General features: G+C 42.6%; 1 protein-coding gene across 1 annotated transcript in view; it reads left to right on the top strand.

The window, feature by feature from the left end:
- Positions 1–15,301, top strand: part of FASN (fatty acid synthase) — a 160,728-nt gene that overhangs the window by 91,573 nt on the left and 53,854 nt on the right. The window contains exons 16-25 of the mRNA XM_078653765.1: positions 3,855–4,030; positions 5,093–5,284; positions 5,718–5,798; positions 6,035–6,223; positions 9,687–9,866; positions 10,245–10,448; positions 11,715–12,025; positions 12,107–12,496; positions 14,619–14,786; positions 15,139–15,257. Of these exons, the coding sequence (XP_078509891.1) occupies positions 3,855–4,030; positions 5,093–5,284; positions 5,718–5,798; positions 6,035–6,223; positions 9,687–9,866; positions 10,245–10,448; positions 11,715–12,025; positions 12,107–12,496; positions 14,619–14,786; positions 15,139–15,257 (2,010 nt within the window). The remainder of the gene's footprint in view (positions 1–3,854; positions 4,031–5,092; positions 5,285–5,717; positions 5,799–6,034; positions 6,224–9,686; positions 9,867–10,244; positions 10,449–11,714; positions 12,026–12,106; positions 12,497–14,618; positions 14,787–15,138; positions 15,258–15,301) is intronic.

The raw sequence follows: 15,301 nt of genomic DNA on the forward strand, positions 1-15,301 counted from the left end.
CTATTCCCCCTCCAGAGGGTGCAACAGTAGGGAAAGCATTGGATAGCGTAGGGGTTTAAATTACTATTCCCACTCCAAAGGGTGCAACAGTAGGGAAAGCGTTGGATAGCGTAGGGGTAACAATTACTATTCCCACTCCAGAGGGTGCAACAGTAGGGAAAGCGTTGGATAGCGTAGGGGTAAAAATTACTATACCCACTCCAGAGGGTGCAACAGTAGGGAAAATGTTGGATAGCGTAGGGGTAAAAATTACTATTCCCACTCCAGAGGGTGCAGCAGTAGGGAAAGTGTTTGATAGCGTAGGGGTAAAAATTACTATTCCCACTCCAGAGGGTGCAACAGTAGGGAAAGCGTTGGATAGCGTAGGGGTTTAAATTACTATTCCCACTCCAGAGGGTGCAACAGTAGGGAAAGCGTTGGATTGCGTAGGGGTAAACATTACTATTCCCACTCCAGAGAGTGCAACAGTAGGGAAAGCATTGGAGAGCGTAGGGGTAAAAATTACTATTCCCACTCCAGAGGGTGCAACAGTAGGGAAAGCGTTGGATAGCGTAGGGGTTTAAATTACTATTCCCACTCCAGAGGGTGCAACAGTAGGGAAACGTTGGATTGCGTAGGGGTAAAAATTACTATTCCCACTCCAGAGGGTACAACAGTAGGGAAAATGTTGGATAGCGTAGGGGTAAAAATTACTATTCCCACTCCAGAGGGTGCAACAGTAGGGAAAGTGTTTGATAGCGTAGGGGTAAAAATTACTATTCCCACTCCGGAGGGTGCAACAGTAGAGAAAGCGTTGGATAGCGTAGGGGTAAAAATTACTATTCCCACTCCAGAGAGTGCAACAGTAGGGAAAGCATTGGATAGCATGAGGGTAAAAATTACTTCCCACACTACTCCCCCTTTAGCACACAACACACTACACATACAAAAAAACACAAATAATATAAATATCAATTAATCAATTAATAACAATTAATATTATTAAATTGATGTAATTATAAATGAACTAATTAACACATATTAATTACCAATTAATTAACAATAAATAAATACAATCTCTTTAATTAATTACATTTAATTATATCACACCCTATTCCCCTATAAACACACAACCCACTACACATAAATAAATCACATCATGTAATCGCTTAATAATTAATAATTACCAATTAATTATTATTTAACAATAACAACAATTTAAATATATTAGCACATTAACTTTAATTAATTTAATTAAATAATTAATATTATTTAATTACCAATTAATTATTATTTAACAATAACAACAATTTAAATATATTAGCACATTAACTTTAATTAATTTAATTAAATAATTAATATTATTTAATTAACAATTAATTATTAATTAACAATAACAAAAAATTAAATATATTAGCACATTAACTCTAATTAATTTAATTAACTAATTAATATTAATTAATTACCAATTAATTATTAATTAAAAATATTTAAATATATTAATTAATTAATTATTATTACATTACTTCCCACCCTATTCCCCTATAAACCCACAACCCGCTCTGGTACTAAAACGCAAAATGTAAACAAAATTACTAATTTTCAAACATACATTAAAAAACATATTTAACAAACATATAAACAACATAATAAAATACATAACACTAAACAAAATTTTGATATTAGTAAATTTCGATATTAATAACATACATACCTTAAAAAGGATATTCTGTCTGTCGATATTTTGCTCATCGATATTCTATACCATCAAAATTAAAACATCGATATTATTGTATATCGATATTTTAATTTCGATATTTTGTCTCTCTACCGGCTGGTGACCCACTAATTTATCGGATAATTTTGCCAACACACTATCTAAAATAGATCCTTTATATTAAGTTATTTGGAGAAAAGCAGTCGAAACCCTTTTAGGTTCAGATTTTATTTGTTTACTTGGCATCATTTTCCTGTTATACATACAAATATAACAAGCAAACTATGAATGTACTTTGGCCCCAATGTGAATAGTTGCCAACTATCCACACTCCAATAGCTTGGTGTCAAACTGTCAGATGCACAATATATTGATTACAGCCACAATTCACCCAGATAGACCAATCCAAATGTAAGATTAGAAGGACCTCGGCCTTATAGACTTTACTCCGGGAAAGGTTAATCAATACGATATAAAGTGCTCCTTATTCGTCTTTCAATACAAGTGTTTCATCTACATGATGAGTTTTAAGTGTACCATAGATAAGAAATCAGTTTTCATGTGTTTAACAATTGTTCATAAAGATTACAACATCACTTCCATCCATCAGGCCAAGGAACATTGTTGTAAACATTATGATATTGAAATGGTTGCTGTTTTTATCTGCCCACAATGTGAGTTAAGCCTTTTATAATTGCAAATCTACTGGAGTGCGGTTTGACATAACTTTTTATGGCACACAGATCACCTAGAACAGGGAGACCATCAGAGGTGCTATTAAGCAGTACTGTCACAAGCCAGTATTTTCTGGGGTGTGTTTTCGGGTAGCCATTTCTTGTGTTTGTGACTTGTGTTGAATTATCAGAATCTATGACTGCATGACCAAGTTTTAAAAAAAAACCAGTTTTCATTGTCATTTCATTGTAATCCATATGCATCACAAAATTTGAATCAGAAGATTATTAAATTGATCAGACCAAAGTTTGTGTTCATTATTTTATTGGTGGTATTTCTGAAACATTAACTTAGCCCTATAGCAAATAGGTACAAACCTACATGAAAGGATATGAAGAGATGCAGGTTTATTTTCAGCATGAATTGTGGACAATTGTCCGAGGACATAGAGAAAGGGTTAGACAGAGGGGATGAAAGAGTCTTTTGTGTCTGAATGTTGAGCATGGGATCATTGCTTCCCAAAAATCAATGGAGAGGTCCTTGTCCGTGATCACCTTGAAGTCTTTGTGCTGGGTGGATAGGTGACATGTGACTGAGTCGTTCATCATCAATAACACATTCCATTAGGTCGATGCTTAAAGTGGTCCTGTATCCCTGAGTATCTAGCTTGAGGTCTAGCCTATTTATGGATCCTGCAGGATGGGCCTTAATATATGTACTTAGGCTTTACAAGACAATCTTCTATAGATAGGAGATCTAGCGTCCGCCCTTACTTACGCAGTCTTCATTGGCTTCCGGTTGCTCACCAGATTTTGTTTAAATCACTGGTTCTCTCCTTTCGTGCGACCCATCAGCTCGGCCCTGTGTACTTGAGGAAAAGGTTTACCTTATATGTGACGAACCGGTGCCTCCGCTCGGCCAATCCATGCCAAATGACTGTGCCTAGATTTAGGTACTCTAGGCTAGGAGGCCAGTCTATCTCTGTTAGGGCCTCTAGGGCCTTGAACGCTCTTCCTCTGCATCTTAGGGTTGCCCCGACCGTTGCTGCCTTCAAGAAAGGGCTGAAAACTCATTTGTTCCATATGATCCTTTAATTGTCAGCTCTTTTTTTCCACTACCTTCTGCAACCTCACTCACCGCGCCAGGATACTTGCTAGTAATGGAGCGCGATATAAAGGTTTTTATAACACTATTTGATAAGCTGGATCCTGTTTCTTATGGAAAGAGGTGCCTTGGAATCTGCGATGGAATCCCATTTTATTACAAGAGATTATTGTTCTAGACTGTGAATTTGCAAAGTGTTTATTTAAACCCTGAGGCAGACCATGGGCGGCAGCAGGTAAGCATGGAGCGAATTATATGTACATTGTATCTCATCTTTACAGCTCATCCCACATGTTTCTTTTAGATGCAAGCCAGCGGGGGTTTAGAATAATTTCAGGTTGTCTGTTGCTAACACCTATCTCTCTTTGTGTCTTTTTAGGATAAATCTCGACTCTAATAATCTGTTTCCACCTGTTGAATATCCTGCGCCTGTAGGAACTCCTCTCATCTCTCCCTTTATCACTTGGGATCACAGTCAGATCTGGGATGTTCCAAAAACTGAAGATTTCCCAGCAGGCTCTGGGGGATCTAACTCAGCCACTGTTTTTAATATTGGTACGTATCTGAGGAAACCTGATAGTAATAATAATAATTTTTAAAAAGCACCGGAGCCCCGCATCAGGGTCAAAGCTGCAATTGTATAAAAAGACTCGGGCACAGTCTGAGGAATCCTACATGAGTCTGTGTTATCAGAGTGCATCAGCTGAGTTCATATACCTGGCACTTGCATAAAGATAGGCTATAAATGGGAGATCTCAGTGCTTACAGCCTGACGCCCAGTGATTGGACTTGTAGTGATGGGAGACCCAGTGTGAGTGTGAACGCTGGGGTTTGGGTGATCAGACATGTAGTGTGTTCAGTCTAAGGGAAGGACCGGCCTGCTCTTTGGCCTGGTGGTTTGGTGGGACAGGACTTGAGTCTGACGGATGGTGATGGATGGAGACTCAATGAATTCTGAGTAAGGGTAGATTCAGCACCTGGAGCCTCAGGGATGAGAAGCCTATCACTAGGCGCCCGAAGAGCCCGTGGATTATGAGAGATGTGAGAGTCAGCATTAACCTCCAGGGATTGGAGTGCTTGAATCTCAACAGTTAAATAATTCGGTATTGGAACTTGAGAGTAGAGATGCCCCATTCCAGGAGTTCGAGTGATGGATGCATAGGGCATAGAGTCTGAGGGCAGGAGACTCAGAGATTGAGTCTGAGGTATGAAAGCCTGTGTGCTTCTAGTTGAAGTTATAAGTAGTTGAGCGCTAGAAGTGGGAAGGTGAGTGCTAAAGGTTGGGCTGATTGTATGATGGAAGGGTTAGTGCATAGATGATGGGAGGAAAGTGCTCAATTAAACGGCGGACAACTGAGAGCTAAGAGTGTGAGGGAGAGAGTGGGATTGCTAGGTCTGTGAGTGAAAGGAAGAGGAGTACTAGCTCTTTGGCTGATGGGTAGTTTGGGTGACTGGAGTATGATTGCAGGGTATTAAGGTGAATGCTTGAATTTGTGTGGTGGGGTTGATTTGCTACTGGAAGATACAAGTATTTCCTCTTCAGAGGATGCATGCCTCGGTTTTAGAGACAGTGTATTCTGATTTTTCAATAGGATTTTGCATTTATTAAATCTACAGATATCTCCCCGGATTCACCTGATTACTTTCTCATTGGGCACTGTATTGATGGGCGAATAATTTACCCAGCTACTGGGTACCTGGTGTTAGCATGGCGGACCCTGGCCCGGAGCCTGGGTGTAGTCATGGAATCAACTCCCATCATGTTTGAGGATGTTACTATCCATCGTGCAACAATCCTTCCTAAAGCAGGTGAGTCGGAACCATGGGTCGGGAGGATGTACTTTGAGGTCTGATAGGTGTGACACCATTCACAACTGCAGATGTAGGAGTGAGCGACATAGAGGTGTGAGTGATGGAGAGATGATAGTAAAAATGCTTAACTGGGAGTCAGTGGCACAATGACAAAGTTTAGATGGGTGTGCAATATATAAGGAGGTGGTGAAATAAGTAGGGATGAAACTGTGATATTTACACAAAAATGTAAGTTGAGTGCGAGTATCTGAGGTTAATGGAGAGAAAGAGGAGATGGTCGAGAGGACACTGGTGGGAGAGTGATGATGATGATGACAGGAGGTAAGTAGGTTTAGGATTGTGAGTGAGGGTAAAAGAGAAAGCAGTGCACTACACGAAAAATAGAGATACTGCTCTTTTAGGTCTAATCGAAGGTCCAATCTCTCAACAGGTTCTGTCCAGCTTGAGGTCCGGTTAATGCCAGCATCGAGCCAATTTGAGGTCTCTGAAGGTGGAAACCTGGCTGTGAGTGGTACGTAGTGATATCTATTTAGAGGCAGTGCGTGGGGTATCTCCTACCACAACAATGTCCATAATACCACCTTGACTTTGGACAACGAGAACCCTAGAAATGTAATGGGTGCCCAGACTGCAAAAGCACTACATGTCTATAAACATGGTAGTAATGCGCTGTACAAATATTTGTAAGCAAACGTAACACGTTATGAGTCACTTGCAATCTAACTTTTTTGTTTATTCTTTTATTAGGTAAAATCTGCCTCCTGGAAGAAACTGCATTAAACAACTTCCGTAACCAGCTTAGTTCCTCACAGGACACGCTTTCTGGCAATGGGTCTCAATTCCAACTCACGGACAAAGACATTTACAAGGAGCTGCGCCTGAGAGGTTACGACTATGGACCAGCATTCCAGGGAATTTTAGAGTCTAACAACACAGGTAGGCTCATAAGGAAGGTACAATGAGGAGTGGTGGTAGGTGTACGGGCTCATTGCTAAAGACTATCACAATCTTTGAAGAGCGAATACGTTATCAAAGTAATTAGGAATAAAGTTGACATCCGGGGAGTAAGTTGGAAACTCTGCCTAATGGACAGTGAAAGCATTTAAGTACCTGGATTATGGACAAAAAATGAAACTGAGCACATCGTTGTGAACTCTATGTGTGTATTTGTTATTTTCATATTGTAGATGTTTTTAATTAAATCTATTAGGTAAGCCATGTGTGAGACTTTTGCCAGTGGTGGCTTTTCAACCAGCAGCACTTTCCATGTACTTTTAAATCCATGCTTACAACATTATAAATGCATCTGTAAATCCGATAATGCAGAGTGTTGTTAGCTAAAATGCACGGATTGGCTGAATATGTCACATGACTCATGACAGCTATGTTAAGACAGGCACACATTTAATTATTTCTCCCAGGTACAAGTACTGTTTAATAAAAAATTTAAAAAATGCAATGTTGTAAAAACATTAAAATGAAGGTTTCAGAGGACACAGTTGCTTCTTTGGCTCTTCTGGTTGAATAATAGATGTAAGATAGCTCCAATTTAACAGGGTTACTTGTCAGTTCTTCAATTTCACCCTACTGCATTAAGCATGCTGGCCCCGGTAGTTTCAATTTTCCTTATATGAGTATGACCTACTATTCCTTTGGCCTACAAGTAACTTCAGCTTAAACATACCTTGTCCTTCAGACCAGGTATCAAGCCTTTGCTCCTCAATGCAAAGCATGTAAGTGTTTCACAGACCCACATTGCAAAGAATCTATAAGGAAAATAGCAGCCTACAGTGCTGTAGATTCGCATGCTGCACCGGGCTCGGACACAGTTGTATTTCTTCAAAAAAGAGGTTTCGATCTCAGGGTGACTCTTGATGTATCACCTGAAACCAACAATGCACCATAGATTCCACCTCAATTGTTGTTAATTGGAGCTTACAGAGTCCCCATCTGCAGTAACTGGAAATCAACAGAACACCATATACAGTGAAGAGGTGATTTTTTGTTTTACAGAGTTTTATATAGCGCGAACTTGACCCGAATCGGGTATCAGAGCGCTTTACATAGCACCAGTTGCATTACAGGTGATGATTCAGGATCTTTTCATAGATTCACAATCGTTTACACAGTGGGTGTTGGTATATAAGCTCAGCCCTTCGAGCAAGAGGAGCCATGACGTTGGTCAACAACAGCTCCAGAATAGGTGCATTTTCAGCTCTTTTCTGCAATGGGCGAGACAGTCTGATCTGTGGTAGAACTATGTTCCAGATCCTGGTTGTATAGCTTGAGAAGGCGCATATTCTAATTGTGTCTCTGTGTAACCCTTCATTTCCAGTCTGGCAATGTCTTTTTTATGGTGTACCACTGGCCCTCTGTGACAGTGATTATGTTTTGGCAGGTGAAATGGTATGTTAGTTTACCATATAAACACTTGCTGGTTTGACAAATTAGAACACGAGATTTAACAGTTTTGATTTGATCGAGAGCTGTTTGTTATTAGTTCTTAATTGTTCGCTGGGTCTAGCATGACGCTTGTCAATTGTTGCATAGTTTTTTAATGATGTATTATAAATTTTGATGCTTCTAATCACTTAGTGTAGCAGCTATGAATGACACCCCTCAGGGCCTCCCAGGCAACTGCACTATTAGTGCTTCCTATTGTATCTGTCATACAATACTGCATTTTGTCAGAGACAACTTTGTTTACATCGATATCATTATGAAGGGCCCTATCTAGGATCCTTTTGGTGACCAATTAATGCAAGGAGTGGTAAAAGGGCAAATGATGTGGTTGCCTGTTTTGCAAGGTCTTTGGTGCTTGGCGCTTTTCATGCCCCAATAGCATAAACTGGAGTCATCTCTATCTTTGCTTTAAACACTCAGACAAGGAGTCCCTGTAACTTTCACAGAATAACGTTTAGTAGGAGAAAGCCATCTATCCATGCTTTCCAGGTAGCTGGAATCCCGGCCAAAGGGCACGTTTTAGTCTCGGAGCAGGTCTGGTTATGCTTCTATATTACAACAATTTTTTGGAGTCAGCACCCATCAAAAGAATTTCTTAAACACTCAAGTCCTTTCGCAAAAATGTAATCCAAAAAAAACCCAATGAAAATGAGCAGGTCCGGGCTCCACTGATGATCAGAATGTTTTCTTTATTGTTCAATCCAAACATTAAAATCCAGAAACACTATTAATTTTCTTTTTTAGCCAACGTGTTTCGTCTCTTAATAGAGACTTCTTCAGGGCTCAAAAAAGTCACAGTTAAATCTGTTTTGAAAAACTATTGACGATTAAGGACATCAATGTACATATTTCTTTCAGGTCTGTAATCTTCAAATGATAATCTAAGCTGTAACATTCCACGGTAGTTGTTTAGGCATACAGGGGCATTGTGGCCAGTAGAGAAAAGCAGCGTCCGCGGTCAAGTGGTAACGCTTCTATATTAGTTGACCTAGAATCGTCCATATCTCACAGATATTCATTGAACGTGGGCTGAATGGGTCCCCGTTGAAAGGTTGAGGGCCCCCTAGAGGGTTGAGGCCCATTGGGGCCCAGTCTGCCCTGTAGCCCTGTAGCCCTGTAGCCCTGCACAGTAGCAGCTGCAGGGGCCTGTTATGTCCCTGTAGCTGGTGAACCAGGCAGTAGAAGGGGATTTGTTCCAGGAACTGAGTCCTGAGGAGGGCTGAGTCGCATGAGTGGGACTGACCTTGCTTGACGGGGTTCTTCAATATTAAGTGCACTAGCAGGAAGCGGTCCTCCTTTCTAGGGCTTGCTGTCCAGCGGTGAGGTCAATTTTTACTGCGGTGTGACCGGGTGTTTCCGCTGTGGGTGTGTTGAGTTTTTTAGGGTGTTTTCACTGATGTTAACCTGACCGTCATTCTGGGTGACTGGTGCACCAAGCAGTGGATGGAGCTCAGTCCCTTGTGCAGATTTGATATTGCTCAGAGGTGATGTGGTGTTCCTATTCTGGGTGCAGTGCTCTGTAAGGTATTCCTACTGGTAGGAAACTGTCCAGCTTCTCCTCATTTGTGTCAAATATTGTAGGGATCCTGAAGTTGTCACATAAGCAAATCAAGCATTGCTATGAGAGGCCTGGGTCTGTTACAGATTATAGTGTGCCGACTAACTCCTTACTCATTGATAAAAAGGCTGTAGAAAAATAAGCTATTCCCAGGGTCATGGTTTGACAATATAATTTAAATGTATTAGATTGTGGTTTTCCAGTTAGTGTTACCCAGTCTGTTTTGAAATTTCAAAATGTTAATGCTCACATGTTTTTAAACTACTCTGAGAAGAACTCTTCGGGGTATGGAGCATACCAAGCACAGGAGCTTATAAAGGGTACCGGGCTGCAGAGTGTAATGTGAATTTAAGTATCTTCTGTCCTTCTCCTCCACAGGGGACAAGGGGAAGCTGTTGTGGGACGGGAACTGGGTGACTTTCCTCGACACCATGCTACAGATGATTGTGGTTGGAATGGCAGGTCGCAGTCTGCGGTTACCCACGAGGATTCGCTCTGTGTGTATTGATACCGCCTCACACCAAGAAGGGGTTTGCGAGCACGGCGACGGTAAACAAGGTAAACTCTTGTGGACTCCACTTTGAGCATAGCCCTAAGAAATGTCCTTCCCTTGAGCCCATGTAGGCTGCTCTTCTCTTGTATTATTTATGAAGTCTTCCGTTGTCTTGGATGGCCGCAGTGGGTAGTGTGGGGGGGTCCACATGCGCGGGTGACCCGGGCACAATTTTTATAATGAAAATATTGTGCCACCTAAACCACGGACCGTTAGCACTTCCAGAGCTAACAGTCCACTGGGTAGGGGGCGCAATACTTTCTTTTAAAATGTTGCCCCTGGTGCTGGCAACCAGTGGCAGCCCTCACTTAAACAGTGTTGTGATGAGAATTGTATATTTGTTGCTTGTTCCATACACCTCATGTCTGACCTTCCTTTTGCAGCTGTGAAAGTGGTTGTTAATCGTTGCTTGGACAACATCGTAGCAGCAGGGGTCCAGTTGGCAGGACTGCATGCCACAGTAGCCCCCCGACGCCAGCAACAGCAGACTGCTCCCACCTTGGAGAAATTCATCTTCGTCCCCTACTTCGAGGAGGAGTGCCTGGCCTCTGACTCCCGGCTCCACAGCTTCCTGACCCTCTGCAAAGGTAGCATCAGCATAGCAATTCTGCGCTCTGCCCCCATTAGCTAATCCATCCCTGGAGATGTATCTCTTGTCTGCTGAAGGCGAACATAGGATGAAAATTGGCAGACCACATCAGTAGCCTTAATGTATTCTTTTTTCTGTGTGAAAAATTCGCCAGCTAATGCATGCATCTTGGCAATTGGCTTTTCTAATCAGAAAGTCGAGATTTTAATAGTAACCTGCCAACTAATTGTCGCCAAATATCTTGAAGGTAATTATATACAGGTAAGAATAAATTTACTATTCTTCACTCAATATATATGTGTCATCACAATATGAACATCTTCGAGGTACGTAGATGTGGAGTTAAGAATAGTAAAGCTACTCTCACCTATATGTAGTTACTGCCATGAAATAATGGTCATCGATATTTTGGCTACAATATTTTTACGGTTCAATATTTTTACCTTGATATTCTGTCATACAATCAGCAGGTGCACTGTTCTTACAATGTAACTTTAATTTGTATCACACAAATTGTGCATGGTGAGTTCTTAGGCAGCATCGCTGAACATCAACTTCACAGGCTTACGTCTAGGGTAGCAAAGCTCAGACTGTGCTGACTGTCCTTTTGTACCCCAGGAATTCCCAGTGCACAGACATTTTAACCGCATCCATGCGGTGCATTTTCCCGCTGTGCGCTGGAAAATTGAAAAACCCACTTTACATGACGAGCTCACCTTGTCATAAGCGTACCAGAGGTACAACTCATGACGAGCTGAGCTCGTCATGAGCATCGAAGGGGTTAAGCATTCACTCTAGGCAACATAGCTAACCCTCATGTAAACACAAATCTTGTAGACACAGACTGCAGAGAGGAGACCTGTATTTGAAGTTGCTCAGACCTCACTGGGTTATCTAGGCTGGTAGGGCCCATATGCTCTTGTATCTGTATGCTCCTATTGTGCAGTAGCCTATATCCTCTAATTTACAAATCAATCACCGTCCACATGTGCAGTCTTTGCATATGCTTGCTTTTGTCTGAGAGCTTGGAGAGATCTGTGTAGTAGATTTTCTTGCTGTAGATGATTTTTCAGAAATACATTTCTCGAAAGGGAAATCCCTAAACCTTCTAGCTATGGGCCAAGAGCATCAGAGAGTGGCAATGGTGGGATTTCAAGGATATCAGCCTGTTGTGGAATGTGGCATCTGCCCAGAATGTGCAACACATTATTATTAGTTAGTTGACATACTTTGTGATCATACAATGTTTTGTTTTCACCTTTAGCACGGATTCAGGAGCTACAGGTGAAAGTAAAGCAGCATGGTGTCAGCTTGGCGATCCCAGGACTCGAGGGTGCATACACCGCTCCAGCGACTGACTGCACAGAGAAAGGCCTTCTACATCTTCTCACCCAGGTTTGCCATCTGGAATTCAATGGAAACCTGCACTCTGAGCTGGAGAAAATGGTGACTCACCAGATGGGGCTCCTCCAAGAGGATCCGCTCTTGGCGGGGCTGCTGGACGCACCACAGCTCAAGAGTTGTGTGGATATTGCGCTGGAGAACACGTCAGTTTCTAAAATGAAGATTGTGGAGGTGGGTTGAGGCCATGTGTTCTCTTCAAACAATGTGTCCCAGAGTCATTCCTTGCCCTGACCGCTTTCCTTCATCTTGCAGGTATTGGCAGGAGACGGTCGCATGTTCACTCGCATTCCATCTCTTTTGAACACACAGCCCATGTTGCAGTTAGATTATAGCGCCACCGACCTCTCACTAGACACCCTGTCGGCAAGTGAGGACCAGCTCAGTGCAGCAGGAGTGTCCATTATTCAGTGGGACCCTGCAAGTGCAGCTCCAACTAATCTGAGTAATGCCGACCTGTTGGTCTGCAACTGCTCAGTGAACCTACTCCAGAACCCTCCCGAGAACCTCTCCAACATGGCGGCGGCAGTGAAAGAGGGAGGGTTTATCCTGCTCCACACGCTCCTCAGGGGAGAAACCCTGGGCGAGGCTGTTGCTTTCCTCACAACGCAAGATGTTCAACAGAAGCCGGGCCTCCTTACACAGGTAAGATTTGGCCTAAATCGACTGTATAAAGAATTTTTTTCTCACAGCATCCTAGAGTCTGTATGAATGGAGGTCCAAGATGAGTAGCAGAGAAAGAAGGTAGAGACCCCTATATGCATCAGGAATGCATGTTCTGTTCTGGAACAGGCGACATTAGGAGTGAGTGTTTTTATTCTGGAAGCAGAGAAGTAGGAGTGGGGACAAGGGAAGTGTATAAAATGTAGCAAAAATAGGGAACTATAGCAATAGAGTGTATGCTTGCTTGCCACAGTAATAACAGATTGTGTGCGGTACTTGTGGAAAATGCCAATACTAACATGTCCTTCTCACTGGTTTGTGCCCTCCTTCCCTTGACTGAACGAAAGGGAGGACTGGTTTCATCTGGCTTCTTTGAACCATTTGCCAATGATTCCCCTCTCCTCCCTTTTCATAGGTCTCCATGAATCATCTTTATAATGCTTCTTTCCTTACTAATCCTGTCAGAGCATGAGAGGAATTCTTGTGTCTTGTCTTATCATCATTGGCCCTTGGTGCTCCTCTCCACATTTGCATTTGCAGACATATGGAAGGCATTGTTAGGTCTCGCTCTTTGGGACTGGTATATATTTATGTATATTATTTATGGAAAGTGCACTGCAATGTTAGTCCCCTTTGTGAACTTTCAAAATCAAGACCTTCAACACTGGCTGGTAAATAGGAAGACATATATGTAGCAGTAATAGAATAGATAGCCGGAAGCCCTGCTCAGAGAGAGACATAGTAAACCTCAGAAAGTGTGTTGATCAAATGTGCATATGCTGCTCTGCATACTGTACTTCTTAGCATGGATACAGTGATCTATTCTTACTGCAGGGTGTAGGTCTGGGAGCCAGTGAGGGCCACTGCTGGTGTCATCTGTTTCTGGAGTTTGGATAAAAGAGGAAGAGTAGTACGGAAGGGTGTCTTGGAACCAGTCATCCTCATGGCAGAGAGTTTGTTATAAAGAGGTGGAATCCTTGTCCTTGGTCCCTGAGTAGTGAGACATCATAGTGTGCATGCACATATTTAAGAGGTATGGTGAGGGGTGGAGCTGGAGAAAAGACTTTGAGAGAATGGGCTGTGGTTTTACTTGTTAGCGATGATTATTCTGAAACAGCAAAAGGTGATGGGTCCTATGTGGGTCCTGCGCTTACTGCACTATAGAATGCAAGCCGCAGGTCACCATAGGATGCAAGACGCACGTCAGCAATGAACCACAATAAAGCTGTTTGTGTTGCTGCTCAGAGGGACTTGGTGTGACATTTTGGGCCGAACTGTTCCTATTGGAGCAGGACCAAAACTGATTTGCATGGCAGAGGTGTGGCACACTCCGGAGTGTGGGGCTCACGGTTCGATTCCCAGCGCCAGAGGCAGATCAGCTCAGCATCATGTGACTCTGGGCAATAGTTCACTTATTCTCCCCGATGGCCCCCCAACACCTTGAAACCCTTGGGAGTGATTAGTTTGCGAGTTATGTGGTTGCTGCAAATGTTGAATGCTAGAATGGATGAAAAAAACAATGCATTGGAATGTGGCTAAAGTATCTCAAAGTGGCAGAAGCTTTTGTAGGTGTTCCACCCATCATCTTTTGTTGTTGTAATGGTTACTTAATAAGGAGTTGAATCAGTCAAGACAAGGTTTATCAGTGTTGGTGGCTTTCTATAGACTTTATGCAAGGGACCACATTGAAAGCAGCACAAAAGTCAAGGAGGATTTGTTTAATTGAGGTGCTGTAACTGGTCTAAGTCATGGTTGTGTCAAAAAACTTAAATTATAACATTTCTGTGCTATACCTACAACGAGAATGTGTCCAGGGCATTCTTCCAAAAAGTGGTTAAGTTGGGATACTACTGCATTTTCCTGTGCTACTGAGGGCTCGCCAAGAAAGGCAATAGTCTGGTAGTTCTCATATGTGTCACAGAGAGTGGGTTTTATCCACAGAGCACATCTATAACCTTGCCTTTCAAAGTAAAAGAAGTGGCTTGGTCTTGCCACATTTTCCTTTTACCCACCCTTGGTACAGAAGGCACAGACGAAGCAGCTGTTTGGTCACTTTTTTTTTAACCATTTAGCTATAATGTTTCTCTTGCCGTTTGCTTGACAGGCGGAGTGGAAGGAGTTATTTCATCTAGCATCTCTGAACCTGGTTTCCATGAAGACGTCATTCTACGGCTCAGTTCTCTTCTTGTGCCGCCGGCAAGCTGCCCAAGACAAGACACCCATCTTTCTGCCTGTTGACCAGACTGACTACCACTGGGTGGAAACACTGAAGGTAACGCAGCTTTATTCTACTGAGACCCCTAAATTTAATGCATGATCACTCCTGAGGCCACATCACAATAGGACTCATCCAGTCAATCAGTTCAGGCCATGGCTCAGTGGGAGGCGGGGTATAAAGGCCATTGAGAGGAAAGGTCTGTAGAGGGCATGTCACAAAAAAGAAGTGTGGAGGGGTGCAAAGAGAGCACTGTCTATTGTGAATTGGAATGGTAGGTGCGGAATCACAAGGGACGGGAGAGTGGGAGAATGTGACTGGCTGTACCCATGACTTCAATCCGAGGCAGGCTTTGGTAGTAAAGAAGGAGTGTCTTCTGTAACCGGACCCAATGGGACATCTCTTGCAGGCTGTGCTAGCAGATTCCTCAGAACACCCTCTCTGGCTGACTGCAACCTCACGTGGTGACTCTGGGATTGTGGGGATGGTCAACTGCTTGCGACACGAGCCTGGAGGTCATAGGGTCAGGTAAGCAAGATAGTTGCCCACACTGGCCACTGGCATTTATGGTA

The sequence above is a fragment of the Lissotriton helveticus genome, chromosome 7 (genome assembly GCF_964261635.1).
Source record: "Lissotriton helveticus chromosome 7, aLisHel1.1, whole genome shotgun sequence".
Classification (NCBI taxonomy): domain Eukaryota; kingdom Metazoa; phylum Chordata; class Amphibia; order Caudata; family Salamandridae; genus Lissotriton; species Lissotriton helveticus.